At 53.7% G+C, this 27,112-nt stretch overlaps 2 protein-coding genes across 3 annotated transcripts in view; one reads left to right on the top strand and one right to left on the bottom strand.

Annotated features, from left to right (window-relative positions):
- LOC137300004 (WD repeat-containing protein 97-like) overlaps nt 1-24,548 on the top strand; it is a 129,526-nt gene extending 104,978 nt beyond the window's left edge. The window contains exons 15-17 of the mRNA XM_067969081.1: nt 15,916-16,127; nt 23,276-23,337; nt 24,145-24,548. Coding sequence (XP_067825182.1) covers nt 15,916-16,127; nt 23,276-23,337; nt 24,145-24,344 — 474 coding nt within the window. The 3' untranslated portion in view covers nt 24,345-24,548. The remainder of the gene's footprint in view (nt 1-15,915; nt 16,128-23,275; nt 23,338-24,144) is intronic.
- LOC137300050 (fucolectin-1-like) overlaps nt 1-27,112 on the bottom strand; it is a 433,112-nt gene that overhangs the window by 254,327 nt on the left and 151,673 nt on the right. The gene's annotated exons all lie outside the window — the stretch shown is intronic.

Genomic DNA, 27,112 nt, shown 5'->3' with positions numbered 1-27,112 from the left:
CCCGGCTCAGGACACCGTTCGTATCACATCGTAGATACCCTGTGACCCCGGCTCAGGACACCGTTAGTATCACATCGTAGATACCCGGTGACCCCGGCTCAGGACACCGTTAGTATCACATCGTAGATACCCAGTGACCCCGGCTCAGGACACCGTTGGTATCACATCGTAGATACCCGGTGACCCCGGCTCAGGACACCGTTGGTGTCACATCGTAGATACCTGGTGACCCCGGCTCAGGACACCGTTAGTATCACATCGTAGATACCCAGTGACCCCGGCTCAGGACACCGTTAGTGTCACATCGTAGATACCCTGTGACCCCGGCTCAGGGCACCGTTAGTGTCACATCGTAGATACCTGGTGACCCCGGCTCAGGACACCGTTAGTGTCACATCGTAGATACCCAGTGACCCCGGCTCAGGGCACCGTTAGTATCACATCGTAGATACCCGGTGACCCCGGCTCAGGGCACCGTTAGTGTCACATCGTAGATACCCGGTCACCCCGGCTCAGGGCACCGTTAATGTCACATCGTAGATACCCAGTGACCCCGGCTCAGGGCACCGTTAGTGTCACATCGTAGATACCCGGTGACCCCGGCTCAGGGCACCGTTGGTGTCACATCGTAGATACCCGGTGACCCCGGCTCAGGACACCGTTGGTGTCACATCGTAGATACCCGGTGACCCCGGCTCAGGACACCGTTAGTGTCACATCGTAGACACCCTGTGACCCCGGCTCAGGACACCGTTAATGTCACATCGTAGATACCCTGTGACCCCGGCTAAGGGCACCGTTAGTGTCACATCGTAGATACCCTGTGACCCCGGCTCAGGACACCGTTAGTGTCACATCGTAGATACCCTGTGACCCCGGCTCAGGACACCGTTAATGTCACATCGTAGATACCCTGTGACCCCGGCTCAGGGCACCGTTCGTATCACATCGTAGATACCCGGTGACCCCGGCTCAGGACACCGTTAGTGTCACATCGTAGATACCCGGTGACCCCGGCTCAGGACACCGTTAGTGTCACATCGTAGATACCCTGTGACCCCGGCTCAGGACACCGTTAGTATCACATCGTAGATACCCTGTGACCCCGGCTCAGGACACCGTTAGTATCACATCGTAGATACCCTGTGACCCCGGCTCAGGGCACCGTTAGTATCACATCGTAGATACCCTGTGACCCCGGCTCAGGACACCGTTAGTTTCACATCGTAGATACCCTGTGACCCCGGCTCAGGACACCGTTAGTGTCACATCGTAGATACCCGGTGACCCCGGCTCAGGGCACCGTTAGTGTGACATCGTAGATACCCTGTGACCCCGGCTCAGGACACCGTTCGGATCACATCGTAGATAACCTGTGACCCCGGCTCAGGACACCGTTAGTATCACATCGTAGATACCCAGTGACCCCGGCTCAGGACACCGTTAGTATCACATCGTAGATACCCAGTGACCCCGGCTCAGGACACCGTTAGTGTCACATCGTAGATACCCGGTGACCCCGGCTCAGGACACCGATAGTGTCACATCGTAGATACCCGGTGACCCCGGCTCAGGACACCGTTAGTATCACATCGTAGATACCCAGTGACCCCGGCTCAGGACACCATTAGTATCACATCGTAGATACCCAGTGACCCCGGCTCAGGGCACCGTTAGTGTCACATCGTAGATACCCGGTGACCCCGGCTCAGGACACCGTGATTATCACATCGTAGATACCCGTTGACCCCGGCTCAGGACACCGTTAGTATCACATCGTAGATACCCTGTGACCCCGGCTCAGGACACCGTTAGTATCACATCGTAGATACCCTGTGACCCCGGCTCAGGACACCGTTAGTATCACATCGTAGATACCCGGTGACCCCGGCTCAGGACACCGTTAGTATCACATCGTAGATACCCTGTGACCCCGGCTCAGGACACCGTTAGTGTCACATCGTAGATACCCGGTGACCCCGGCTCAGGGCACCGTTAGTATCACATCGTAGATACCCGGTGACCCCGGCTCAGGGCACCGTTAGCGTCACATCGTAGATACCCTGTGACCCCGGCTCAGGACACCGTTAGCGTCACATCGTAGATACCCGGTGACCCCGGCTCAGGGCACCGTTAGTGTCACATCGTAGATACCCGGTGACCCCGGCTCAGGACACCGTTAGTATCACATCGTAGATACCCTGTGACCCCGGCTCAGGACACCTTTAGTATCACATCGTAGATACCCTGTGACCCCGGCTCAGGGCACCGTTAGTATCACAACATAGATACCCGGTGACCCCGGCTCAGGACACCGTTAGTGTCACATCGTAGATACCCGGTGACCCCGGCTCAGGGCACCGTTAGTCTCACATCGTAGATACCCGGTGACCCCGGCTCAGGGCACCGTTAGTGTCACATCGTAGATACCCTGTGACCCCGGCTCAGGACACCGTTAGTGTCACATCGTAGATACCCAGTGACCCCGGCTCAGGACACCGTTCGTATCACATCGTAGATACCCTGTGACCCCGGCTCAGGACACCGTTAGTATCACATCGTAGATACCCGGTGACCCCGGCTCAGGACACCGTTAGTATCACATCGTAGATACCCAGTGACCCCGGCTCAGGACACCGTTGGTATCACATCGTAGATACCCGGTGACCCCGGCTCAGGACACCGTTGGTGTCACATCGTAGATACCTGGTGACCCCGGCTCAGGACACCGTTCGTATCACATCGTAGATACCCAGTGACCCCGGCTCAGGACACCGTTAGTGTCACATCGTAGATACCCTGTGACCCCGGCTCAGGGCACCGTTCGTGTCACATCGTAGATACCTGGTGACCCCGGCTCAGGACACCGTTAGTGTCACATCGTAGATACCCAGTGACCCCGGCTCAGGGCACCGTTAGTATCACATCGTAGATACCCGGTGACCCCGGCTCAGGGCACCGTTAGTGTCACATCGTAGATACCCGGTCACCCCGGCTCAGGGCACCGTTAATGTCACATCGTAGATACCCAGTGACCCCGGCTCAGGGCACCGTTAGTGTCACATCGTAGATACCCGGTGACCCCGGCTCAGGGCACCGTTGGTGTCACATCGTAGATACCCGGTGACCCCGGCTCAGGACACCGTTGGTGTCACATCGTAGATACCCGGTGACCCCGGCTCAGGACACCGTTAGTGTCACATCGTAGACACCCTGTGACCCCGGCTCAGGACACCGTTAATGTCACATCGTAGATACCCTGTGACCCCGGCTAAGGGCACCGTTAGTGTCACATCGTAGATACCCTGTGACCCCGGCTCAGGACACCGTTAGTGTCACATCGTAGATACCCTGTGACCCCGGCTCAGGACACCGTTAATGTCACATCGTAGATACCCTGTGACCCCGGCTCAGGGCACCGTTAGTATCACATCGTAGATACCCGGTGACCCCGGCTCAGGACACCGTTAGTGTCACATCGTAGATACCCGGTGACCCCGGCTCAGGACACCGTTAGTGTCACATCGTAGATACCCTGTGACCCCGGCTCAGGACACCGTTAGTATCACATCGTAGATACCCTGTGACCCCGGCTCAGGACACCGTTAGTATCACATCGTAGATACCCTGTGACCCCGGCTCAGGGCACCGTTAGTATCACATCGTAGATACCCTGTGACCCCGGCTCAGGACACCGTTAGTTTCACATCGTAGATACCCTGTGACCCCGGCTCAGGACACCGTTAGTGTCACATCGTAGATACCCGGTGACCCCGGCTCAGGGCACCGTTAGTGTGACATCGTAGATACCCTGTGACCCCGGCTCAGGACACCGTTCGGATCACATCGTAGATACCCTGTGACCCCGGCTCAGGACACCGTTAGTATCACATCGTAGATACCCAGTGACCCCGGCTCAGGACACCGTTAGTATCACATCGTAGATACCCAGTGACCCCGGCTCAGGACACCGTTAGTGTCACATCGTAGATACCCGGTGACCCCGGCTCAGGACACCGATAGTGTCACATCGTAGATACCCGGTGACCCCGGCTCAGGACACCGTTAGTATCACATCGTAGATACCCAGTGACCCCGGCTCAGGACACCATTAGTATCACATCGTAGATACCCAGTGACCCCGGCTCAGGGCACCGTTAGTGTCACATCGTAGATACCCGGTGACCCCGGCTCAGGACACCGTGATTATCACATCGTAGATACCCGTTGACCCCGGCTCAGGACACCGTTAGTATCACATCGTAGATACCCTGTGACCCCGGCTCAGGACACCGTTAGTATCACATCGTAGATACCCTGTGACCCCGGCTCAGGACACCGTTAGTATCACATCGTAGATACCCGGTGACCCCGGCTCAGGACACCGTTAGTATCACATCGTAGATACCCTGTGACCCCGGCTCAGGACACCGTTAGTGTCACATCGTAGATACCCGGTGACCCCGGCTCAGGGCACCGTTAGTATCACATCGTAGATACCCGGTGACCCCGGCTCAGGACACCATTAGTATCACATCGTAGATACCCGGTGACCCCGGCTCAGGGCACCGTTAGTGTCACATCGTAGATACCCGGTGACCCCGGCTCAGGGCACCGTTAGTATCACATCGTAGATACCCTGTGACCCCGGCTCAGGGCACCGTCAGTGTCACATCGTAGATACCCTGTGACCCCGGCTCAGGACACCGTTAGTGTCACATCGTAGATACCCTGTGACCCCGGCTCAGGACACCGTTAGTGTCACATCGTAGATACCCGGTGACCCCGGCTCAGGGCACCGTTAGTATCACATCGTAGATACCCGGTGACCCCGGCTCAGGACACCGTTAGTATCACATCGTAGATACCCGGTGACCCCGGCTCAGGGCACCGTTCGTGTCACATCGTAGATACCCTGTGACCCCGGCTCAGGACACCGTTAGTGTCACATCGTAGATACCCAGTGACCCCGGCTCAGGGCACCGTTAGTGTCACATCGTAGATACCCTGTGACCCCGGCTCAGGGCACCGTTAGTGTCAAATCGTAGATACCCTGCGACCCCGGCTCAGGGCACCGTTAGTGTCACATCGTAGATACCCGGTGACCCCGGCTCAGGGCACCGTTAGTGTGACATCGTAGATACCCTGTGACCCCGGCTCAGGACACCGTTAGTATCACATCGTAGATACCCGGTGACCCCGGCTCAGGACACCGTTAGTATCACATCGTAGATACCCGGTGACCCCGGCTCAGGACACCGTTAGTATCACATCGTAGATACCCAGTGACCCCGGCTCAGGACACCGTTAGTGTCACATCGTAGATACCCGGTGACCCCGGCTCAGGACACCGATTGTGTCACATCGTAGATACCCGGTGACCCCGGCTCAGGACACCGTTAGTATCACATCGTAGATACCCAGTGACCCCGGCTCAGAACACCATTAGTATCACATCGTAGATACCCAGTGACCCCGGCTCAGGGCACCGTTAGTGTCACATCGTAGATACCCGGTGACCCCGGCTCAGGACACCGTTAGTATCACATCGTAGATACCCGGTGACCCCGGCTCAGGACACCGTTAGTATCACATCGTAGATACCCTGTGACCCCGGCTCAGGACACCGTTAGTATCACATCGTAGATACCCGGTGACCCCGGCTCAGGACACCGTTAGTATCACATCGTAGATACCCTGTGACCCCGGCTCAGGACACCGTTAGTGTCACATCGTAGATACCCTGTGACCCCGGCTCAGGGCACCGTTAGTATCACATCGTAGATACCCGGTGACCCCGGCTCAGGACAACGTTAGTATCACATCGTAGATACCCTGTGACCCCGGCTCAGGACACCGTTAGTATCACATCGTAGATACCCTGTGACCCCGGCTCAGGACACCGTTAGTATTACATCGTAGATACCCGGTGACCCCGGCTCAGGGCACCGTTAGTATCACATCGTAGATACCCTGTGACCCCGGCTCAGGGCACCGTTAGTATCACATCGTAGATACCCGGTGACCCCGGCTCAGGACACCGTTAGTGTCACATCGTAGATACCCTGTGACCCCGGCTCAGGGCACTGTTAGTATCACATCGTAGATACCCGGTGACCCCGGCTCAGGACATCGTTAGTATCACATCGTAGATACCCTGTGACCCCGGCTCAGGACACCGTTAGTATCACATCGTAGATACCCTGTGACCCCGGCTCAGGACAACGTTAGTATCACATCGTAGATACCCGGTGACCCCGGCTCAGGGCACCGTTAGTGTAACATCGTAGATACCCGGTGACCCCGGCTCAGTACACCGTTAGTATCACATCGTAGATACCCGGTGACCCCGGCTCAGGACACCGTTAGTGTCACATCGTAGATACCCGGTGACCCCGGCTCAGGGCACCGTTAGTGTCACATCGTAGATACCCTGTGACACCGGCTCAGGGCACCGTTTGTATCACATCGTAGATACGCTGTGACCCCGGCTCAGGGCACCGTTAGTGTCACATCGTAGATACCCTGTGACCCCGGCTCAGGGCACCGTTAGTATCACATCGTAGATACCCTGTGACCCCGGCTCAGGGCACCGTTAGTGTCACATCGTAGATACCCTGTGACCCCGGCTCAGGGCACCGTTAGTATCACATCGTAGATACCCTGTGACCCCGGCTGAGGACACCGTTAGTGTCACATCGTAGATACCCGGTGACCCCGGCTCAGGGCACCGTTAGTCACACATCGTAGATACCCTGTGACCCCGGCTCAGGGCACCGTTAGTATCACATCGTAGATACCCGGTGACCCCGGCTCAGGACACCGTTAGTATCACATCGTAGATACCCGGTGACCCCGGCTCAGGACACCGTTAGTATCACATCGTAGATACCCTCTGACCCCGGCTCAGGGCACCGTTAGTATCACATCGTAGATACCCGGTGACCCCGGCTCAGGACACCGTTAGTATCACATCGTAGATACCCGGTGACCCCGGCTCAGGGCACCGTTAGTGTCACATCGTAGATACCCGGTGACCCCGGCTCAGGACACCGTTAGTGTCACATCGTAGATACCCGGTGACCCCGGCTCAGGACACCGTTAGTGTCACATCGTAGATACCCGGTGACCCCGGCTCAGGGCACCGTTAGTGTCACATCGGAGATACCCTGTGACCCCGGCTCAGGACACCGTTAGGGTCACATCGTAGATACCCGGTGACCCCGGCTCAGGACACCGTTAGTATCACATCGTAGATACCCAGTGACCCCGGCTCAGGACATCGTTAGTGTCACATCGTAGATACCCTGTGACCCCGGCTCAGGACACCGTTAGTATCACATCGTAGATACCCGGTGACCCCGGCTCAGGACACCGTTAGTATCACATCGTAGATACCCGGTGACCCCGGCTCAGGGCACCGTTAGTATCACATCGTAGATACCCGGTGACCCCGGCTCAGGGCACCGTTAGTGTCACATCGTAGATACCCGGTGACCCCGGCTCAGGGCACCGTTAGTGTCACATCGTAGATACCCGGTGACCCCGGCTCAGGACACCGTTAGTATCACATCGTAGATACCCTGTGACCCCAGCTCAGGGCACCGTTAGTGTCACATCGTAGATACCCAGTGACCCCGGCTCAGGACACCGTTAGTATCACATCGTAGATACCCTGTGACCCCGGCTCAGGGCACCGTTCGTATCACATCGTAGATACCCTGTGACCCCGGCTCAGGACACCGTTAGTGTCACATCGTAGATACCCTGTGACCCCGGCTCAGGACACCGTTAGTATCACATCGTAGATACCCTGTGACCCCGGCTCAGGACACCGTTAGTGTCACATCGTAGATACCCGGTGACCCCGGCTCAGGACACCGTTAGTGTCACATCGTAGATACCCTGTGACCCCGGCTCAGGACACCGTTAGTGTCACATCGTAGATACCCTGTAACCACGGCTCAGGTCACCGTTAGTATCACATCGTAGATACCCTGTGACCCCGGCTCAGGACACCGTTAGTGTCACATCGTAGATACCCGGTGACCCCGGCTCAGGACACCGTTAGTGTCACATCGTAGATACCCAGTGACCCCGGCTCAGGACACCGTTAGTATCACATCGTAGATACCCGGTGACCTCGGCTCAGGGCACCGTTAGTGTCACATCGTAGATACCCTGTGACCCCGGCTCAGGGCACCGTTAGTGTCACATCGTAGATACCCAGTGACCCCGGCTCAGGACACCGTTAGTATCACATCGTAGATACCCTGTGACCCCGGCTCAGGGCACCGTTCGTATCACATCGTAGATACCCTGTGACCCCGGCTCAGGACACCGTTAGTGTCACATCGTAGATACCCTGTGACCCCGGCTCAGGACACCGTTAGTATCACATCGTAGATACCCTGTGACCCCGGCTCAGGACACCGTTAGTGTCACATCGTAGATACCCGGTGACCCCGGCTCAGGACACCGTTAGTGTCACATCGTAGATACCCTGTGACCCCGGCTCAGGACACCGTTAGTGTCACATCGTAGATACCCTGTAACCACGGCTCAGGTCACCGTTAGTATCACATCGTAGATACCCTGTGACCCCGGCTCAGGACACCGTTAGTGTCACATCGTAGATACCCGGTGACCCCGGCTCAGGACACCGTTAGTGTCACATCGTAGATACCCAGTGACCCCGGCTCAGGACACCGTTAGTATCACATCGTAGATACCCGGTGACCTCGGCTCAGGGCACCGTTAGTGTCACATCGTAGATACCCTGTGACCCCGGCTCAGGGCACCGTTAGTGTCACATCGTAGATACCCTGTGACCCCGGCTCAGGGCACCGTTAGTGTCACATCGTAGATACCCGGTGACCCCGGCTCAGGGCACCGTTAGTATCACATCGTAGATACCCGGTGACCCCGGCTCAGGACACCGTTAGTATCACATCGTAGATACCCGGTGACCCCGGCTCAGGACACCGTCAGTGTCACATCGTAGATACCCTGTGACCCCGGCTCAGGACACCGTTAGTGTCACATCGTAGATACCCTGTGACCCCGGCTCAGGACACCGTTAGTGTCACATCGTAGATACCCAGTGACCCCGGCTCAGGGCACCGTTAGTATCACATCGTAGATACCCGGTGACCCCGGCTCAGGACACCGTTAGTATCACATCGTAGATACCCGGTGACCCCGGCTCAGGGCACCGTTCGTGTCACATCGTAGATACCCGGTGACCCCGGCTCAGGACACCGTTAGTGTCACATCGTAGATACCCAGTGACCCCGGCTCAGGGCACCGTTAGTGTCACATCGTAGATACCCTGTGACCCCGGCTCAGGGCACCGTTAGTGTCACATCGTAGATACCCTGTGACCCCGGCTCAGGGCACCGTTAGTGTCACATCGTAGATACCCTGTGACCCCGGCTCAGGGCACCGTTAGTGTCACATCGTAGATACCCGGTGACCCCGGCTCAGGGCACCGTTAGTGTCACATCGTAGATACCCTGTGACCCCGGCTCAGGACACCGTTAGTGTCACATCGTAGATACCCGGTGACCCCGGCTCAGGACACCGTTAGTATCACATCGTAGATACCCTGTGACCCCGGCTCAGGGCACCGTTAGTGTCACATCGTAGATACCCGGTGACCCTGGCTCAGGACACCGTTAGTATCACATCGTAGATCCCCTGTGACCCCGGCTCAGGACACCGTTAGTATCACATCGTAGATACCCGGTGACCCCGGCTCAGGACACCGTTAGTATCACATCGTAGATACCCTGTGACCCCGGCTCAGGGCACCGTTAGTGTCACATCGTAGATACCCGGTGACCCCGGCTCAGGACACCGTTAGAATCACATCGTAGATACCCGGTGACCCCGGCTCAGGGCACCGTTAGTGTCACATCGTAGATACCCAGTGACCCCGGCTCAGGACACCGTTACTGTCACATCGTAGATACCCTGTGACCCCGGCTCAGGGCACCGTTAGTATCACATCGTAGATACCCGGTGACCCCGGCTCAGGACACCGTTAGTATCACATCGTAGATACCCGGTGACCCCGGCTCAGGGCACCGTTAGTATCACATCGTAGATACCCGGTGACCCCGGCTCAGGGCACCGTTAGTGTCACATCGTAGATACCCGGTGACCCCGGCTCAGGGCACCGTTAGTGTCACATCGTAGATACCCGGTGACCCCGGCTCAGGACACCGTTAGTATCACATCGTAGATACCCTGTGACCCCAGCTCAGGGCACCGTTAGTGTCACATCGTAGATACCCAGTGACCCCGGCTCAGGACACCGATAGTATCACATCGTAGATACCCTGTGACCCCGGCTCAGGGCACCGTTAGTGTCACATCGTAGATACCCTGTGACCCCGGCTCAGGACACCGTTCGTATCACATCGTAGATACCCTGTGACCCCGGCTCAGGACACCGTTAGTGTCACATCGTAGATACCCTGTGACCCCGGCTCAGGACACCGTTAGTATCACATCGTAGATACCCGGTGACCCCGGCTCAGGACACCGTTAGTGTCACATCGTAGATACCCTGTGACCCCGGCTCAGGACACCGTTAGTGTCACATCGTAGATACCCGGTGACCCCGGCTCAGGACACCGTTAGTGTCACATCGTAGATACCCTGTGACCCCGGCTCAGGACACCGTTAGTGTCACATCGTAGATACCCGGTGACCCCGGCTCAGGACACCGTTATTGTCACATCGTAGATACCCTGTAACCACGGCTCAGGTCACCGTTAGTATCACATCGTAGATACCCTGTGACCCCGGCTCAGGACACCGTTAGTGTCACATCGTAGATACCCGGTGACCCCGGCTCAGGACACCGTTAGTGTCACATCGTAGATACCCAGTGACCCCGGCTCAGGACACCGTTAGTATCACATCGTAGATACCCGGTGACCTCGGCTCAGGGCACCGTTAGTGTCACATCGTAGTTACCCGGTTACCCCGGCTCAGGACACCGTTAGTATCACATCGTAGATACCCTGTGACCCCGGCTCAGGGCACCGTTAGTGTCACATCGTAGATACCCGGTGACCCCGGCTCAGGGCACCGTTAGTATCACATCGTAGATACCCGGTGACCCCGGCTCAGGACACCGTTAGTATCACATCGTAGATACCCGGTGACCCCGGCTCAGGACACCGTCAGTGTCACATCGTAGATACCCTGTGACCCCGGCTCAGGACACCGTTAGTGTCACATCGTAGATACCCGGTGACCCCGGCTCAGGACACCGTTAGTGTCACATCGTAGATACCCAGTGACCCCGGCTCAGGGCACCGTTAGTATCACATCGTAGATACCCCGTGACCCCGGCTCAGGACACCGTTAGTATCACATCGTAGATACCCGGTGACCCCGGCTCAGGGCACCGTTCGTGTCACATCGTAGATACCCTGTGACCCCGGCTCAGGACACCGTTAGTGTCACATCGTAGATACCCAGTGACCCCGGCTCAGGGCACCGTTCGTGTCACATCGTAGATACCCTGTGACCCCGGCTCAGGGCACCGTTAGTGTCACATCGTAGATACCCTGTGACCCCGGCTCAGGGCACCGTCAGTGTCACATCGTAGATACCCGGTGACCCCGGCTCAGGGCACCGTCAGTGTCACATCGTAGATACCCTGTGACCCCGGCTCAGGACACCGTTAGTGTCACATCGTAGATACCCGGTGACCCCGGCTCAGGACACCGTTAGTATCACATCGTAGATACCCTGTGACCCCGGCTCAGGGCACCGTTAGTGTCACATCGTAGATACCCGGTGACCCCGGCTCAGGACACCGTTAGTATCACATCGTAGATACCCTGTGACCCCGGCTCAGGACACCGTTAGTATCACATCGTAGATACCCGGTGACCCCGGCTCAGGACACCGTTAGTGTCACATCGTAGATACCCTGTGACCCCGGCTCAGGGCACCGTTAGTGTCACATCGTAGATACCCGGTGACCCCTGCTCAGGACACCGTTAGAATCACATCGTAGATACCCGGTGACCCCGGCTCAGGGCACCGTTAGTGTCACATCGTAGATACCCAGTGACCCCGGCTCAGGACACCGTTACTGTCACATCATAGATACCCTGTGACCCCGGCTCAGGGCACCGTTAGTGTCACATCGTAGATACCCGGTGACCCCGGCTCAGGACACCGTTAGAATCACATCGTAGATACCCGGTGACCCCGGCTCAGGGCACCGTTAGTGTCACATCGTAGATACCCAGTGACCCCGGCTCAGGACACCGTTACTGTCACATCGTAGATACCCTGTGACCCCGGCTCAGGGCACCGTTAGTATCACATCGTAGATACCCGGTGACCCCGGCTCAGGACACCGTTAGTATCACATCGTAGATACCCGGTGACCCCGGCTCAGGGCACCGTTAGTATCACATCGTAGATACCCGGTGACCCCGGCTCAGGGCACCGTTAGTGTCACATCGTAGATACCCGGTGACCCCGGCTCAGGGCACCGTTAGTGTCACATCGTAGATACCCGGTGACCCCGGCTCAGGACACCGTTATTATCACATCGTAGATACCCTGTGACCCCAGCTCAGGGCACCGTTAGTGTCACATCGTAGATACCCAGTGACCCCGGCTCAGGACACCGTTAGTATCACATCGTAGATACCCTGTGACCCCGGCTCAGGGCACCGTTAGTGTCACATCGTAGATACCCTGTGACCCCGGCTCAGGACACCGTTCGTATCACATCGTAGATACCCTGTGACCCCGGCTCAGGACACCGTTAGTGTCACATCGTAGATACCCTGTGACCCCGGCTCAGGACACCGTTAGTATCACATCGTAGATACCCGGTGACCCCGGCTCAGGACACCGTTAGTGTCACATCGTAGATACCCTGTGACCCCGGCTCAGGACACCGTTAGTGTCACATCGTAGATACCCGGTGACCCCGGCTCAGGACACCGTTAGTGTCACATCGTAGATACCCTGTGACCCCGGCTCAGGACACCGTTAGTGTCACATCGTAGATACCCGGTGACCCCGGCTCAGGACACCGTTAGTGTCACATCGTAGATACCCTGTAACCACGGCTCAGGTCACCGTTAGTATCACATCGTAGATACCCTGTGACCCCGGCTCAGGACACCGTTAGTGTCACATCGTAGATACCCGGTGACCCCGGCTCAGGACACCGTTAGTGTCACATCGTAGATACCCAGTGACCCCGGCTCAGGACACCGTTAGTATCACATCGTAGATACCCGGTGACCTCGGCTCAGGGCACCGTTAGTGTCACATCGTAGTTACCCGGTTACCCCGGCTCAGGACACCGTTAGTATCACATCGTAGATACCCGGTGACCCCGGCTCAGGGCACCGTTAGTATCACATCGTAGATACCCGGTGACCCCGGCTCAGGACACCGTTAGTATCACATCGTAGATACCCGGTGACCCCGGCTCAGGACACCGTCAGTGTCACATCGTAGATACCCTGTGACCCCGGCTCAGGACACCGTTAGTGTCACATCGTAGATACCCTGTGACCCCGGCTCAGGACACCGTTAGTGTCACATCGTAGATACCCAGTGACCCCGGCTCAGGGCACCGTTAGTATCACATCGTAGATACCCGGTGACCCCGGCTCAGGACACCGTTAGTATCACATCGTAGATACCCGGTGACCCCGGCTCAGGGCACCGTTCGTGTCACATCGTAGATACCCAGTGACCCCGGCTCAGGGCACCGTTAGTGTCACATCGTAGATACCCTGTGACCCCGGCTCAGGGCACCGTTAGTGTCACATCGTAGATACCCTGTGACCCCGGCTCAGGGCACCGTTAGTGTCACATCGTAGATACCCGGTGACCCCGGCTCAGGGCACCGTTAGTGTCACATCGTAGATACCCGGTGACCCCGGCTCAGGGCACCGTTAGTGTCACATCGTAGATACCCTGTGACCCCGGCTCAGGACACCGTTAGTGTCACATCGTAGATACCCGGTGACCCCGGCTCAGGACACCGTTAGTATCACATCGTAGATACCCTGTGACCCCGGCTCAGGGCACCGTTAGTGTCACATCGTAGATACCCGGTGACCCCGGCTCAGGACACCGTTAGTATCACATCGTAGATACCCTGTGACCCCGGCTCAGGACACCGTTAGTATCACATCGTAGATACCCGGTGACCCCGGCTCAGGACACCGTTAGTGTCACATCGTAGATACCCTGTGACCCCGGCTCAGGGCACCGTTAGTGTCACATCGTAGATACCCGGTGACCCCGGCTCAGGACACCGTTAGAATCACATCGTAGATACCCGGTGACCCCGGCTCAGGGCACCGTTAGTGTCACATCGTAGATACCCAGTGACCCCGGCTCAGGACACCGTTACTGTCACATCATAGATACCCTGTGACCCCGGCTCAGGGCACCGTTAGTGTCACATCGTAGATACCCGGTGACCCCGGCTCAGGACACCGTTAGAATCACATCGTAGATACCCGGTGACCCCGGCTCAGGGCACCGTTAGTGTCACATCGTAGATACCCAGTGACCCCGGCTCAGGACACCGTTACTGTCACATCGTAGATACCCTGTGACCCCGGCTCAGGGCACCGTTAGTATCACATCGTAGATACCCGGTGACCCCGGCTCTGGACACCGTTAGTGTCGTGTTATAAACTGGAGAGCCCGGTGGTGAAGGATGGATTACTGGAGCCTGGTCTTCAGTTGCTTCCAAGCCTTTATTCACTGAGATTCCCCTTACACATCCCACACCCTCGATAAGCTCTCCTATAAAAAGGATACAAGAGAGCCCCGAATTGAAACCCACCACCTGAATACAATTAACACTAATTGATTTAAATCATACAATTAACACCAGGTGCACCCGGTGCTCCCAATGACCCCGTCTCAGGACACCCTCGGGTTTGACATTAACTGGACACCACCGGGGTTCCCTTGTTGGCCAATTTAAACTCACCCCCTCCCCCACCAACCCCATCCATCTCATTGGGGTTAAGTTGGGGGCTGGTTCCTGGGGACTGAGAGTTGGGGTTAAGTTGGGGGCTGGTTACTGGGGACTGAGAGTTGGGGTTAAGTTGGGGGCTGGTTATTGGGGACTGAGAGTTGGGGTTAAGTTGGGGGCTGGTTATTGGGGACTGAGAGTTGGGGTTAAGTTGGGGGCTGGTTACTGGGGACTGAGAGTTGGGGTTAAGTTGGGGCTGGTTATTGGGGACAGAGAGTTGGGGTTAAGCTGGGGGCTGGTTATTGGGGACTGAGAGTTGGGGTTAAGTTGGGGGCTGGTTATTGGGGACTGAGAGTTGGGGTTAAGTTGGGGGCTGGTTATTGGGGACTGAGAGTTGGGGTTAAGTTGGGGGCTGGTTATTGGGGACTGAGAGTTGGGGTTAAGTTGGGGGCTGGTTATTGGGGACAGAGAGTTGGGGGCTGGTTATTGGGGACAGAGAGTTGGGGTTAAGTTGGGGGCTGGTTATTGGGGACTGAGAGTTGGGGTTAAGTTGGGGGCTGGTTATTGGGGACTGAGAGCTGGGGTTAAGTTGGGGGCTGGTTATTGGGGACAGAGAGTTGGGGGCTGGTTATTGGGGACAGAGAGTTGGGGTTAAGTTGGGGGCTGGTTATTGGGGACTGAGAGTTGGGGTTAAGTTGGGGGCTGGTTATTGGGGACAGAGAGTTGGGGTTAAGTTGGGGGCTGGTTATTGGGGACTGAGAGTTGGGGTTAAGTTGGGGGCTGGTTATTGGGGACAGAGAGTTGGGGGCTGGCTATTTGTGGCTGGGCTCTCCGAATATTCTGAAGGAGAGGGTTGGCTGGTGGAGAGAAACACCGATGTCTCAAAAAAAATCTTAGTAAAACGTTCATTCCGTTGCCAGACGAGCATCATCTCCAACAAAATGATGATCATGAAGTTTGCCAAACCGCACCAAGCGAGCTCCGCGACCCGTGTGCGGCCCATCGAGGGCGTGAACTACTACTGCGATCTGGAGCTTGAGCAGAGGCTGAAGGCGATGACAGCGGCAGCGGAGGCTGAGAAAGATAGCCGGACATTCAAGAACGCTGTGCTCCTTCTCCCCGACATCCAGAGGTCAGCTCTCCGCTCGAGGTCGGGTTTTGGGGGGGGGGGGTGGGGTGGGGTTTATGAGCCGAGGCTCAGCTGGGGGAAGGTGGGGCCAGGGGCATTAGTACAGTCCCCAGGCTCAATTCGAGGCCAACAGACCCATGACTGAGGCAAATCGATGTGACGCAAGATCCTGTGGGAAATCCCGTGGATTTCCCACGCGTGGCTGGAATTTCTTGTTGTTTGGGGCGAGAGAGTGACCGTGATCAGGTTATTGGACCATTGGAGAAATCCAGGACAGACAGTCCCTCGCTGGACAGGAGCAGGCCACTGCAGTCCGGCCGGCCTGGTCACAATGTTTTTTTTATTCGTTCATGGGATGTGGGTGTCGCTGGCGAGGCCGCCATTTATTGCCCATCCCGAGTTGCCCCTTGAGAAGGTGGTGGTGAGTCGCCTTCTTCTTGAAACCGCTGCAGTCCGTGTGGTGAAGGTGAGCTGTTTGATAGAACTGAGCGACTTCAGAGGACTGTTACGAGTCAACCACAATGGTGTGGGACTGGAGTCACATGTAGGCCAGACCATCGGTCACCCACTGAGCCACGGCTGACACCAAAATAGCACCGGCCAAAAATTGATGCCGTTGAACGTTGACACTTTCCCTCCGCCCACCTGACCCCACGACCAGTTCAAATGTCCCCCCCCCCCGCCAATAGAGTTAGCGTGTGCACATTTTACATAGAACGTACAGCACAGAAACAGGCCATTCAGCCCAACTGGTCTATCCCGGTGTTTATGCTCCACACGAGCCTCCTCCCTCCCTACTTCATCTCACCCTATCAGCATATCCTTCTATTCCTTTCTCCCCCATGTGTTTATCGAGCTTCCCCTTAAATCTATCGACACTATTCACCTCAACTACTCCTTGTGGGAGCGAGTTCCACATTCTCACCACTCTCTCAATCATAGAATCATAGAATGGTTACAGCACAGAAGGAGACCATTCAGCCCATCGAACCCATGCCAGCTCTCTGCAAGAGCAATCCAGCTAGTCCCACTCCCCCTGCTATTTCCCCGTAGCCCTGCAAATTTTTTCCTTTCAAGTATTTATCCAGTTCCCTTTTGAAGGCCATGTTTGAATCTGCCTCCAACACCCTTTCAAGCAGCGCATTCCAGATCATAACCACTCGCTGCGTAAAAATGTATTTCCTTATACCGCCTTTGGTTCTTTTACCAATCACCTTAAATCTGCGTCCTCTGTTCTCGACTTTTTTTTAAATTTGTTCACGGGATGTGGGCGTCGCTGGCGAGGCCGGCATTTATTGCCCATCCCTATTTGCCCTTGAGAAGGTGGTGGTGAGCCGCCTTCTTGAACCGCTGCAGTCCGTGTGGTGAAGGTTCTCCCACAGTGCTGTTAGGAAGGGAGTTCCAGGATTTTGACCCAGCGACAATGAGAACAATGGGAAGAGTTTCTCTTTATTTACTTTATCTAAACCCTTCATGATTTTGAACATTTCTATCAAATCTCCTCTCAACCTTCTCTGCTCTAAGGAGAACAACCCCAGCTTCTCCAGTCTATCCACGTAACTGAAATCCCTCATCCCTGGAGTCATTCTAGTAAATCTCTTCTGCACCCTCTCTAAGGCCTTCACATCCTTCCTAATGTGCGTTGCCCAGGATTGAACCCAATACTCCAGTTGTGGCCGAACCAGTGTTTTATGAAGGTTCATCATAACCTCCTTGCTTTTATACTCGATGCCTCTATTTATAAAGCCCAGGATCCTGTATGCTTTTTTAACCGTTTTCTCAACCTGCCCTGCCACCTTCAATGACCTGTGCACATATACCCCCAAATCTCTCTGTTCCTGCACCCCTTTAGAATTGTGCCCTCTAGTTTATATTGCCTCTCCTCATTCTTCCTACCGAAATGTATCACTTCACACTTCTCTGTGTTAAATTTCATCTGCCACGTGTCCGCCCATTCCACCAGCCTGTTTATATCCTCTTGAAGTCTATCACTATCCTCCTCACTGTTCACTACACTTCCAAGTTTTGTGTCATCTGCAAATTTTGAAATTGTGCCCTGTACACCCAAGTCCAAGTCATTAATGTATATCAAGAAAAGCAGTGGTCCCAGCACCGACCCCTGGGGAACACCACTGTACACCTCCCTCCAGTCCAAAAAACAACCGTTCACCACTACTCTCTGCTTCCTGTTACTTAGCCAATTCTGTATCCATGTTGCTACTGCCCCCTTTATTCCATGGGCTTCAACTTTGCTGACAAGCCTATTATGTGGCACTTTATCAAACGCCTTTTGAAAGTCCATATACACCACATCAACTGCATTGCCCTCATCAACCCTCTCTGTTCCCTCATCAAAAAACTCAATCAGGTTAGTTAAACACGATTTGCCTTTAACAAATCCGTGCTGGCTTTCCCTAATCAATCCACACTTGTCCCAGTGACTATTAATTCTGTCCCTGATTATCGTTTCTAAAGGTCTTCCCACCACCGAGGTTAAACTGACTGGCCTGTAGTTGCTGGGTTTATCCTTACACCCTTTTTTGAACAAGAGTGTAACATTTGCAATTCTCCAGTCCTCTGGCACCACCCCCATATCTAAGGATGTTTGGAAGATTATGGCCAGTACCTCCGCAATTTCCCCCCTTACTTCCCTCAGTAACCTAGGACAGGGTGTCTTATCTATTTTAAATACAGCTAGCCTTTCTAGTACTTCCTCTTTATCAATTTTTAGCCCATCCAGTATCTCAACTATATCTTCCTTTACTGAGACTCTGGCAGCATCTTCTTCCTTGGTAAAGACAGATGCAAAGTACTCATTTACTACCTCAGCCATGCCCTCTGCCTCCATGAGTAGATCTCCTTTTTGGTCCCTGATCGGCCCCACCCCTCCTCTTACTACCCGTTTACTGTTTACATGCCTGTAGAAGACTTTTGGATTCCCTTTTATGTTAGCCGCCAGTCTATTCTCATACTCTCTCTTTGCCCCTCTTATTTCCTTTTTCACTTAGATAGAATCATAGAATCATAGAAGTTTACAACATGGAAACAGGCCCTTCGGCCCAACATGTCCATGTCGCCCAGTTTATACCACTAAGCTAGTCCCAATTTCCTGCACTTGGCCCATATCCCTCTATACCCATCTTACCCATGTAATTGTCCAAATGCTTTTTAAAAGACAAAATTGTACCCGCCTCTACTACTGCCTCTGGCAGCTCGTTCCAGACACTCACCACCCTTTGAATGAAAAAATTGCCCCTCTGGACCCTTTTGTATCTCTCCCCTCTCACCTTAAATCTATGCCCCCTCGTTATAGACTCCCCTACCTTTGGGAAAAGATTTTGACTATCGACCTTATCTATGCCCCTCATTATTTTATAGACTTCCATAAGATCACCCCAAAGGGAGAGATCACTTTGATAGGATTGTACTACAGACCCCCAAATAGTCAACGGGAAATTGAAGAGCAAATATGTAAGGAGATTACAGACAGCTGCAAGAAAAATAGGGTGGTAATAGTAGGGGACTTTAACTTTCCCAACATTGACTGGGACAGCCATAGCATTAGGGGCTTGGATGGAGAGAAATTTGTTGAGTGTATTCAGGAGGAATTTCTCATTCAGTATGTGGATGGCCCGACTAGAGAGGGGGCAAAACTTGACCTCCTCTTGGGAAATAAGGAAGGGCAGGTGACAGAAGTGTTAGTGAGGGATCACTTTGGGACCAGTGATCATAATTCCATTAGTTTTAAGATAGCTATGGAGAAGGATAGGTCTGGCCCAAAAGTTAAAATTCTAAATTGGGGAAAGGCCAATTTTGATGGTATTAGACAGGAACTTTCAGAAGTTGATTGGGAGAGTCTGTTGGCAGGCAAAGGGACGTCTGGTAAGTGGGAGGCTTTCAAAAGTGTGTTAACCAGGGTTCAGGGTAAGCACATTCCTTATAAAGTGAAGGGCAAGGCTGGTAGAAGTAGGGAACCTTGGATGACTCGGGAGATTGAGGCACTAGTCAAAAAGAAGAAGGAGGCATATGACATGCATAGGCAGCTGGGATCAAGTGGATCCCTTGAAGAGTATAGAGATTGCCGGAGTAGAGTTAAGAGAGAAATCAGGAGGGCAAAAAGGGGATATGAGATTGCTTTGGCAGATCAGGCAAAGGTGAATCCAAAGAGCTTCTACAAATACATAAAGGGCAAAAGGGTAACTAGGGAGAGAGTAGGGCCTCTTAAGGATCAACAAGGCCATCTATGTGCGGAACCACAAGAGATGGGTGAGATCCTGAATGAATATTTCACATCGGTATTTACGGTTGAGAAAGGCATGGATGTTAGGGAACTTGGGGAAATAAATAGTGATGTCTTGAGGAGTGTACATATTACAGAGAGGGAGGTGCTGGAAGTCTTAACGCGCATCAAGGTAGATAAATCTCCGGGACCTGATGAAATGTATCCCAGGACGTTATGGGAGGTTAGGGAGGAAATTGCGGGTCCCCTAGCAGAGATATTTGAATCATCCACCGCTACAGGTGAGGTGCCTGAAGATTGGAGGGTAGCAAATGTTGTGCCTTTGTTTAAGAAGGGCGGCAGGGAAAAGCCTGGGAACTACAGACCAGTGAGCCTGACATCTGTAGTGGGTAAGTTGTTAGAGGGTATTCTGAGGGACAGGATCTACAGGCATTTGGAGAGGCAGGGACTAATTAGGAACAGTCAGCATGGTTTTGTGAGAGGAAAATCATGTCTCACGAATTTGATTGAGTTTTTTGAAGGGGTAACCAAGAAGATAGATGAGGGCTGTGCAGTAGACGTGGTCTACATGGACTTCAGCAAAGCATTTGACAAGGTACCGCAAGGTAGGTTGTTACATCAGGTTAAATCTCATGGGATCCAAGGTGAGGTAGCCAATTGGATACAAAATTGGCTTGACGACAGAAGACAGAGGGTGGTTGTAGAGGGTTGTTTTTCAAACTGGATGCCTGTGTCCAGCGGTGTGCCTCAGGGATCGGTGCTGGGTCCGCTGTTATTTGTTATTTATATTAATGATTTGGATGAGAATTTAGGAGGCATGGTTAGTAAGTTTGCAGATGACACCAAGATTGGTGGCATTGTGGACAGTGAAGAAGGTTATCTAGGATTGCAACGGGATCTTGATAAATTGGGCCAGTGGGCCGATGAATGGCAGATGGAGTTTAATTTAGATAAATGTGAGGTGATGCATTTTGGTAGATCGAATCGGGCCAGGACCTACTCCGTTAATGGTAGGGCGTTGGGGAGAGTTATAGAACAAAGAGATCTGGGAGTACAGATTCATAGCTCCTTGAAAGTGGAGTCACAGGTGGATAGGGTAGTGAAGAAGGCATTCAGCATGCTTGGTTTCATTGGTCAGAACATTGAATGCAGGAGTTGGGATGTCTTGTTGAAGTTGTACAGGGCATTGGTGAGGCCACACTTGGAGTACTGTGTACAGTTCTGGTCACCCTATTATAGAAAGGATATTATTAAACTAGAAAGAGTGCAGAAAAGATTTACTAGGATGCTACCGGGACTTGATGGTTTGACTTACAGGGAGAGGTTAGACAGACTGGGACTTTTTTCCCTGGAGAGTAGGAGGTTAAGGGGTGATCTTATAGAAGTCTATAAAATAATGAGGGGCATAGATAAGGTCGATAGTCAAAATCTTTTCCCAAAGGTAGGGGAGTCTATAACGAGGGGGCATAGATTTAAGGTGAGAGGGGAGAGATACAAAAGGGTCCAGAGGGGCAATTTTTTCACTCAAAGGGTGGTGAGTGTCTGGAACGAGCTGCCAGAGGCAGTAGTAGAGGCGGGTACAATTTTGTCTTTTAAAAAGCATTTGGACAGTTACATGGGTAAGATGGGTATGGAGGGATATGGGCCAAGTGCAGGCAATTGGGACTAGCGTAGTGGTATAAACTGGGCGACATGGACATGTTGGGCCGAAGGGCCTGTTTCCATGTTGTAACTTCTATGATTCTATGATTCTCCAGGGAAAAAAGTCTCAGTCTATCCAACCTCTCCCTATAAGTCAAACCATCAAGTCCCGGTAGCATCCTAGTAAATCTTTTCTGCACTCTTTCTAGTTTAAAAATATCCTCTCTATAATAGGGTGACCAGAACTGTACACAATATTCCAAGTGTGGCCTTACTAATGTCTTGTACAACTTCATCAAGACATCCCAACTCCTGTATTCAATGTTCTGACCAATGAAACCAAGCATGCTGAATGCCTTCTTCACCACCCTATCCACCTGTGACTCCACTTTCAAGGAGCTATGAACCTGTACTCCTAGATCTCTTTGTTCTATAACTCTCCCCAACACCCTACCATTAACAGAGTAGGTCCTGGCCCGATTCGATCTCCCAAAATGCATCACCTCACATTTATCTAAATTAAACTCTGGCCCAATTTATCAAGATCCCGTTGCAATCCTAGATAACCTTCTTCACTGTCCACAATGCCACCAATCTTGGTGTCATCTGCAAACTTCCCCTCTGAACTTTCTATATTCAGCCTGGTTCTCACTTGTGTTATTAACCTGACATCTGTCATACGCCCCTTTTTTCAGCTTCATCTTACTCTCCATCTCTTTTGTCATCCAGGGAGCTCTGGCTTTAGTTGCCCTACCTTTCTCCCTTGTGGGAATGTACTTAGACTGTACCTGAACCATCTCCTCTTTCAGGGCCGCCTATTGTTTGATTACAGTTTTGCCTGCCAATCTTTGAATCCCTGGGTAAAGAAGTTTCTCCTGAATTCCCTATTGGATTTATTAGTGACTCTCTTATATTTGATCCTAGTTCTGGTCTCCCCCACAAGTGGAAACATCTTCTTTATGTCTACCCTATCAAACCCTTTCATAATTTTAAAGACCTCTATCAGGTCACCCCTCCGCCTTCTCTATTCTAGAGAAAAGAGCCCCAGCCTGTTCAGCCTTTCTTGATAGGTATAATCTCTCAGTTCTGGTAGCACCCTAGTAAATCTTTAAAGAGTGATTCACGGAGGGGTAATGGATCCCCGCTGACGGTCAGTTCCTTGTTTGTGGAAAAGAGGCCTGCATTTAGAAATGAGATTGACCAATGCTGGGATTTAGACTGTGTTAAACTGTCCACTAAATACATTCACATTTTGTTTTCCTGTCTGTAGGAAGCGGGCTATCCTGAGACTGGGGGAGACGAGAAGCTCAGTGACGGCAGCGCAGATGGATAGTAAGTCACGAGTCTGCCACTGGGCTTTCCTGCAGTGAATCATTAATGAAGGGACCAGGAAATGTTGGGCACGTCCAGCAGGCCGGTCAGTAACTGAACGATGAATCCAGGCTGATGCTGGGTCAGAAAACAGAGAAAGTCCGTGGCAAGAAAAGACCCTTTGGCCCATCGAGCCCCTCCTATCTTTAATCCTTATACGACTATTCTATCATAGAACACCTTCCCCCCAAAAGGTAGCACCACCTATTGGCAGCTACTTTTTAAGGAATATCCAAAAGCTAAGAGATGGCCGGCGCGGACACGATGGGCCGAAGGGCCTCTATCCGTGCTGTATGACTCTATGATTACTGTCGATGAGTGGTGAATGGGAAGGGTAAGTTGCTGCATATGGGGGCAGATATTGGAGTTAATATTAACCCCGCCACCCCCGACAATGGGCGGGAGTGCACTGGGGGAGGCAAACGTGACCACAACCTGCCCCTTACGCACCTGCCGCCATTTTTACGCTGGTGGCTTACGTGGCGTGTCAGCGTCCCGTTCCGAGGGAAGGGTGTGACGATACAAAAATAATAAAATCGCCACCCTGCCAGACTGTTAACCAGCCTGCAAATCCTCCCACTACTGCAGACTATTCTCTCCAAGGGAAGAGTGTGAAGACATGAAGATATCCAGCGATCTCAGTTCTGGACATCTTCCCCTCTCAGATGATCTGCATCTCTTGGTATTTTCTATTTTGTATCCGTGCTTCTTTTTCTCGTGGCATCGCTGCTGTTTCCCAGTGATTTGTATTTTCTGTTTGTTCTCCAGAGCTCCACCTGCCGCCCATCTCATCGAGACCTCTGCACTCTGGCATTGGACCTTTCATCAAACTCCCACTGGCAAGGGTCAACCTCCTCCCGTTCCCCTCCCCCATCGACCTGTACCCGCTCCAGCACGTCCTCATCACACTGCGCCAGTCATCGCAGAAATACTTCATCTTGGAGCACTCCTACGTGGCAAACTTCTGAACCCCTCCGCCTCCCCGCGGGGGGAGAGGAGGGAGGTGGGCGGGGGGGGGGCTGATAAAACATCGAGAGCGGTTCACAAACGGCAAAACCTTTCTCCGAACAAAACCCCTATCCGGAGACGTGAGGTGAATTGTACCGGAAGGAAGTGCTCGGAACCCCGGTTTGACGTGTACGATAACAGATTATTAAATAATCAGATTTACGCGGCCTAACTCACTGCGTGTTCAGTGTGTCCAATCTACTGTCCCAATGCAGCACATCACAGGGCTTTCTGTCCCCTCTGTCTACATGGGTTGTATCCACCAGCTCCTCCCCCCACCTCAGCCCAGTACCTCACGGTGTGATACTGTCAGCCCCTCCCCCACAGCCCAGTATCACACGGTGTGATACCGTCAGCCCCTCCCCTCCCCCCACAGCCCAGTATCACACGGTGTGATACCGTCAGCCCCTCCCCTCCCCCCACAGCCCAGTATCACACGGTGTGATACTGTCAGCTCCTCCCCCCCAGAGCCCAGTATCACACGGTGTGATACTGTCAGCCCCTCCCCCACAGCCCAGTATCACACGGTGTGATACCGTCAGCCCCTCCCCTCCCCCCACAGCCCAGTATCACACGGTGTGATACTGTCAGCCCCTCCCCCACAGCCCAGTATCACACGGTGTGATACCGTCAGCCTCTCCCCCACAGCCCAGTATCACACGGTGTGATACTGTCAGCTCCTCCCCCCCAGAGCCCAGTATCACACGGTGTGATACTGTCAGCCTCTCCCCCACAGCCCAGTATCACACGGTGTGATACCGTCAGCCTCTCCCCACCAGTTTATTGTGCTGCCCGGTGTGATGAACTGTGGCCTGGTTTGATCTCCAATCTATGCTAAATGCTCGGTTGCAGCTGTGGGGGGTCTAGGTGTTGGCCTCGGTGCACTGGGATAAGGGAGGAGGGGGTAAGGCCGTTCAGGGCTTCTGCTCCGGGTTGCTAGCCAGCGTCTCCATGCGCGAACATTGGGTAAAGACAGGTTCAGGCTCACCTGTGATGCCCTCCGTAGTCAAACAGCTCCCGACACAATGCCTAGGCTCAGACGTGAAGAATGTGTACTGGGGGGAGGTGCTGGTGGGGAGCGCATGGAACTGTACCCCCGGTGAGAGTCACACAGAGGAGCCAGAGCAAGGAGAGGGGCTCTGCCCCTTGTTACAATATTAGATTCCTATCTTTACATAACATCTAAACAGGTTAAAAAATCATTTATAAAATCCAATCTCCAAATATTCAACAATCACGCTGACTCTCTTGGTGCATTCAGATTGAATGAAGCAGATTTTTTACACAGATGCACAGCCCAACACTGGTAACACACGGATCATCGCAGGGCCGACCCGCACATCTGAAAATAAAGGCAGCCGAGCCTCCCAGTCTGGCAGCGGAAATCTGGACAGTCAGTTAGAGAAAGCCTGGGGAGAGCGCAGGGCACCAGCAGAACTGGAGAAGGGTAGGGGAATCGGGAAACAGGGATCAGGCAACTCCAGGCTTGGGTTAGAAAGGGCTGGAGGCCGGCGGAGGGGAGGCGTTACACAGTCCTGGGATAGAATGGGAGTCGGTGACGGTGTAATGAGTCTCTTGCTTTTAAACACACCGAGGACACAGCCAGAGTATCTGGAAAGTTCATGGCACTGAGCTGCAGGGGCCCAGATACAGAGAGACCTCTGCTGGGAAGGTCGGGGGTGGGGGGAGGAGGGAGGGGAAAGAGAGAGAGGGAGAAGGGGCAAGGGAGAGAAAAGGGGAAAGAGAGAGAGGGAGAAGGGGTAAGGGAGAGAAAAGGGGAAAGAGAGAGAGGGGGAAAGGGAGAGAGGGAGAAGGGGCAAGGGAGAGAAAAGGGGAAAGAGAGAGAGGGAGAAGGGACAAGGGAGAGAGAAGGGGAAAGGGAGAGAAGGGGAAAAAGAGAGAGAAGGGGAAAGAGAGAGAGGGAGAAGGGGAAAGGGAGAGAGGGAGAAGGGGAAAGGGAGAAGGGGAAAGGGAGAGAGGGAGAAGGGGAAAGGGAGAGAGGGAGAAGGGGAAAGGGAGAGAAAAGGGGAAAGAGAGAGGGAGAAGGGGCAAGGGAGAGAAAAGGGGAAAGAGAGAGAGGGGGAAGGGGAAAGGGAGAGAGGGAGAAGGGGAAAGGGAGAAGGGGAAAGGGAGAGAGGGAGAAGGGGAAAGGGAGAGAGGGAGAAGGGGAAAGGGAGAGAAAAGGGGAAAGAGAGAGGGAGAAGGGGCAAGGGAGAGAAAAGGGGAAAGAGAGAGGGAGAAGGGGTAAGGGAGAGAAAAGGGGAAAGAGAGAGAGGGGGAAAGGGAGAGAGGGAGAAGGGGCAAGGGAGAGAAAAGGGGAAAGAGAGAGAGGGAGAAGGGACAAGGGAGAGAGAAGGGGAAAGGGAGAGAAGGGGAAAAAGAGAGAGAAGGGGAAAGAGAGAGAGGGAGAAGGGGAAAGGGAGAGAAGGGAGAAGGGGAAAGGGAGAAGGGGAAAGGGAGAGAGGGAGAAGGGGAAAGGGAGAGAGGGAGAAGGGGAAAGGGAGAGAGGGAGAAGGGGAAAGGGAGAGAAAAGGGGAAAGAGAGAGGGAGAAGGGGCAAGGGAGAGAAAAGGGGAAAGAGAGAGAGGGGGAAGGGGAAAGGGAGAGAGGGAGAAGGGGAAAGGGAGAAGGGGAAAGGGAGAGAGGGAGAAGGGGAAAGGGAGAGAGGGAGAAGGGGAAAGGGAGAGAAAAGGGGAAAGAGAGAGGGAGAAGGGGCAAGGGAGAGAAAA

This window comes from Heptranchias perlo, chromosome 2 (assembly GCF_035084215.1).
Source record: "Heptranchias perlo isolate sHepPer1 chromosome 2, sHepPer1.hap1, whole genome shotgun sequence".
NCBI lineage: Eukaryota > Metazoa > Chordata > Chondrichthyes > Hexanchiformes > Hexanchidae > Heptranchias > Heptranchias perlo.
Note: the sequence above shows the minus strand (reverse complement) of the source record. Positions and strands in the feature narration are given on the sequence as shown.